Source organism: Charadrius vociferus, unplaced genomic scaffold (assembly GCF_000708025.1).
Source record: "Charadrius vociferus isolate BGI_N301 unplaced genomic scaffold, ASM70802v2 scaffold218, whole genome shotgun sequence".
NCBI classification, from domain to species: Eukaryota; Metazoa; Chordata; class Aves; order Charadriiformes; family Charadriidae; genus Charadrius; species Charadrius vociferus.
The window spans coordinates 494,702-499,558 of NW_009650084.1; the positions used below are offsets into that span (position 1 = coordinate 494,702).

Here is a 4,857-nt window from a genome sequence, read left to right on the forward strand (position 1 = left end):
GGTGTCAGCGAACCCTCCCAGTTTTGCATCATCAGCAAACTTGCTGATGGTACACTCCATCCCTTCATCCAGGTCGTTGATGAATATATTGAACAGGACTGGACGCAGTACTGACCCCCAAGGAACACCATTTGTTACTGACCTCCAACTAGACTCTGCACCACTAACCACAACCCTCTGAGCTCTATCTGTCAGACACTGTTCAAACCACCTCAACGTCCATTCATCTAACCCCTTCACTTCCTATGCTTGCCTGTGAGGATGATGTGGGAGACAGGGTTGAAAGCCTTGCTGAAGTCAAGGCAGACCCCATCCACTGCCCTCCCCTCATCCACCCATCTAGTCACGCCATCGTAGAAGGCTATCAGATTAGTCAGACATGGCTTCCCCTTGGTGAATCCATGTTGACTACTACTGATAACCTTCTTGTCCTCCAGATGCTTGGAGATGACACCCAGAACAAGCTGTTCCATTGTTTTTCCAGGGATGGAGGTGAGGCTGACCATCCTGTTGTTTCCTGGATCATCCTTCTTGCCCTTTTTGAAGACTGGAGCGACATTGGCTATCCTCCAGTCTTCAGGCACCTCACCTGTTCTCCAGGACCTATCAAAGATGACAGAGAGTGGCCCAGCAATGACAAATATTTTCACGTCTTTTTTCCTTAAGTTCCATATTAAGGATGAAAACAAAACAACTCTTCTTGGAGTAACTAACCTGTCACATATGGTTCCAGAGCTTTAGGAACCAAACTCCTTGCAATTTTTAGGTCTTCTGCTGAACAGCTTCCAGATTCTAGCCCACAAGCCATTCCCATTCGTTTTAGTACTTCTATATCATCATGAATTTCAAAAGTATTGTCAAAATTAAATAGATATTCAAATCTGGAGAGGAAAAAAAAGTCTCAATTAGCTTCAATTACTTTAACTACCCTTCCAGTTTCAGGAATTGCAGCATTTCAAAAGTCTAAGACACATAGTGACATATCACATTAAGCAATCCCATTTTTCAAGATTTACGTATTTGATAGCAAGCAACTAAAACTGATTATACACACGACATAAATCATAACAGGTTTAACAGATACAGCATTTTAATTAAACATTTTGCATGTTTGATAATTTTTTCTTTACTCCCATTGCTCTGCCTACTATGTAATTTTTTTTCATGTTTTTAAGCTTTTCTCATTAGCTAATAGTGCAAGGAGAAACCACTTCTACATTCAGCTTTTATTTCACAGATGAAAACCCTAGCTCTAGCTGTTTGAACAAAAAGTAGAGAACAGCAGTTCTGAAAGCAAAATCTGTTTTCAATTCTGCTGGCTGCATTTCATCATGTTAAAGCCAAAGGAAAACACTACTTGGTAAAGTATGCTATCAAACTTCAGCAGAGCTCCCTTACTTTGGCTCTAACATCTCTAGGTAGTAAGTCTTAAATAAGTTACTAAACGTGAACGCAATTATTCTATTTATTAAAAAGCTCTATAAAACTCTGTTTCTATTCAACATGACTAAGTTTTACCTGTCTGAATTGCACGTTCTAAATCTACAAAAGGCAGAAGTAAATTTATTTGTATTTAATTTTTAATAAATCTAAATGAACACTTGAGCATGGACATAAAACTCACAGCTGTACCAAAAGCCAGACAGAAAACTTTGTTAACTCACTTGTCATTTGAAATACTGCAGTCAATCACTGTCTTCTTGCTGGTGTTCACAATGATAAATGGCAAATGGATGACAGAATTGGAAGGTGGCGGTCGATTTGCCTGTTGTTCTGCTTGACGGTTTCGCTGAACGAGGTTCTTGAAGGCAATTTGCTAGAAAAAGCAATAGTGATATGAAAGTATGAATTAAACCTTTAAGATCCTGTTAACAACAACAAAAAAAACCCTCAGTTAAAGAATACCAGCAATGGTTGTACCAACTAACTACAGAAAAGGACAGAGCGTTCACCATACTCCTGCATGTTAAGATGCAAGAAGAGACGCAAATGGTAGTATTGAAAATTACAACACAGTAAAACTTAACTGAGGAAAAAAAAACCCCACATTCTAATAACTGTATCAGGACAGTTCCATGGACAGATCCTTGACAGAATGAAGAGGTAACAATGACTGCAAAAAAGAATTTTCACATAGCAACCTACTTCCACTCTGTTTACTATTCCCTGCTAGCTACTGCGCTTCACATGAACAGTTGAATGATTAATAATGTATTTTTGCGGAAAAAATATGCTAAAAAACAGTTCACATTTGGGATTTGAATGTCTGACATTAGGTTTCTGAAATACTCAGCCGAGATTAGTGACTTTACTCTTGTATCTTACCAAAACTGCTTTTCAGAACAGAATGTTCACATTTTAAAGATCAGTAATTGTAAGAAGTAAAAACTCAAGTTAACTACTGAAACTCAAGTATTAAACCTTACAGTAAGCCACCAATCTAAGAAAAAGTATTTTTCTGGTCACAGAATCAAATTAAATAAACAGGAATTAAAAATAGAATCCAAAGCAACACAGAGGCTGATAAAAATCAGACAGCTGTTGAGATTGATGTTCCACAGCTGTCTGTACGTACTTTCTGCATACCTTCCCCAACATTCTCGTTCCTGCTGTGTAGGTAATGCAACTACTAAGGGTTACATTCCAGTGAACCAGCAGCACAGTAACTTAGGGGACAGACTACCGTTTCCCTCAGTGTACTATGGGAAATATGCGAAGGAGTTCAGCAACTGTTTCACAGCGGTTAAGCCACTTACACAGCAGGGGCAGCTTCTGGCCTCCCAGTAAGGCAAGAAACAGAGTATTACGAGAGATGACCTCTACTGTCACATAATTTTATCTATGAACTCTTAACACAGAAAAACATTCTAGATACAAAAACTGAACTGGAAAATTCAGAGGGTACAGTATGAAGTACAGCTCCTGTCAGCATAAATCCTGTTTAAACATACTTGAAACTGCAAAACAATTCATCATAACTCCTGGAAGATTGCTGGCTTCCCTAACAGCAATGGCCAACAGCATGGTCCCAGCTAAACTACAGTGCTAAATTAAAACTGCATACACCTTATCCTGAAATTCACCTCTAGTCTTCTAAGAAGTTTCCCATCCCTCACTGGCATAAAGCAACAGGAATGCAGATATAAGTTACCTTGCCCTATAGACAAGAGTACCTTGACTGTACCTGTAGAATGAGTTCTTGTAGTTGAGACTGTTTTTGCTTTATTCTTTCAAGTCTCCTCTGTTTCTCCACCTTAAGACAGAAAAAGGATGGGTTAGTTTGTTGGTTTTAAGTAGCAATTTATATCAACATTTTATCCCCTTAAAATCATTTCAATACCAGAGAACTGGAGGCAGGACACAATGTCAATCATTAAGGTTCTCCAGATAACTTAGAGATCTAACTATCAAGGCCCACATCAGTACTACTGATGGAAACTGTAACAAAGAGCAGAATTAGAACACTGGGGAATAAAGTGCAATATATCAGGGAGAAGGTAAAAACATCTTTGCAAACAGGAGTTATGCCTCAGAGAATTATCCAAATTGTCTCACGGAGACAAAGAGCATGGATCCACTTGATGTAGTCTACTGATATTGGAGGTATTGGAGAAGATCCATCAAAGATGCTTAAAGAAATGAAGCTGCTATTGAGCCTGTGGTTAAGTCTTCACAGTATTAAATACATACTACATAATAACAGAGACAATAGGAAACAAATGAGTAGGAAATAAACAGCTTTCTCAGTGGAGGAAGCTCACCAGCAGACTCCCACAAGAGCTTAATTTATAGACTGCTATTCAAATTATAGAGGAACAGAATAAGGGGATGAACAGCAAGGTGACAGAAACTGCTGACAATGCTGGGTTACCTGGCATAGTAAAAAGAGAGATCATCATAAAACATACTCAAAGTGTCTCGTATCATTGAGTGATTACATCATCAAAATTATTTTTTGTAAATGTGATGTGGTGTTTGCGAGAAAACATAATCCCATCCCATTTCTATTTAGAAATAAAATGACATTAAACAGAGGTCTTAAATTACAGTATCCACAAAATCCATCAGCTCAGTACACCACAGCAGCCAAACATTTGAATTATCAGGCAAGGAACACAGAACGAAACAGAAATTATCACTATATTAGTGTATGAACCAGAATGTTTACACCTTGAATTCTGTAGGTTTGGTGTTCCCATTTCAAAAAGATCATACAAAGAGCAATCGGGATAATCAATGGTACAGAACAGATTCCATACAAGGGAATAATGAATAAACTAGGACTCTACAGAAAGGAGAATGAAATATTGAGGAGAACATGCGCAATACTCTGTCCTATTCATGGTTTTATAGGTAAGTGAATAAGGAATGACCAGGTCACAATCACTTCCAATCCAAAAAAAGTCAGAGGATATCAACTAAATATAGTATGTTCAAAATCACACAAGAGTTATTTCATAAGAAGCTTCTAATGCATCTGAAACTCACTGCCACAAATGACCCAGTATTAAAAGCAAACTTTGTACAAAGTAAAAACTTGTGGAAGAAAATTTAATTGAGGGCTATTAAATAGGTGGTTATATCTGCCTCAGGTTATGCCTGAACCACAAGTTACAGGAGAAAATATCACTAAATACTTTCTCTATTTTTAATCCTCCTTCCAAGGTAACTGCTACTGGCAGGCAATATACTGGATACAGACAGCCGGCCTGAACATCAACTTTTGTTCTTAGGTCCTTAAAATAAGCAACTAACAAGAAAATGACTGCAGTTAAAAATTCACATGAATGCAGTTTTCTGTTTGTTTTTGGCCAAAAAAAAAAAAACCCAAAAAACACACAGAAGCACACGCAGTTG

At 37.9% G+C, this 4,857-nt stretch overlaps 1 protein-coding gene across 2 annotated transcripts in view; it reads right to left on the bottom strand.

Moving 5' to 3' along the window:
* The window catches only part of TFDP1 (transcription factor Dp-1), a 48,203-nt gene that overhangs the window by 7,047 nt on the left and 36,299 nt on the right, over positions 1–4,857 (bottom strand). For both annotated transcript variants that reach the window (XM_009892126.1, XM_009892127.1), the window contains exons 7-9: positions 3,185–3,253; positions 1,665–1,816; positions 715–881 (exon numbers count right to left, since the gene is read on the bottom strand). In XM_009892126.1, the coding sequence (XP_009890428.1) occupies positions 715–881; positions 1,665–1,816; positions 3,185–3,253 (388 nt within the window). The remainder of the gene's footprint in view (positions 1–714; positions 882–1,664; positions 1,817–3,184; positions 3,254–4,857) is intronic.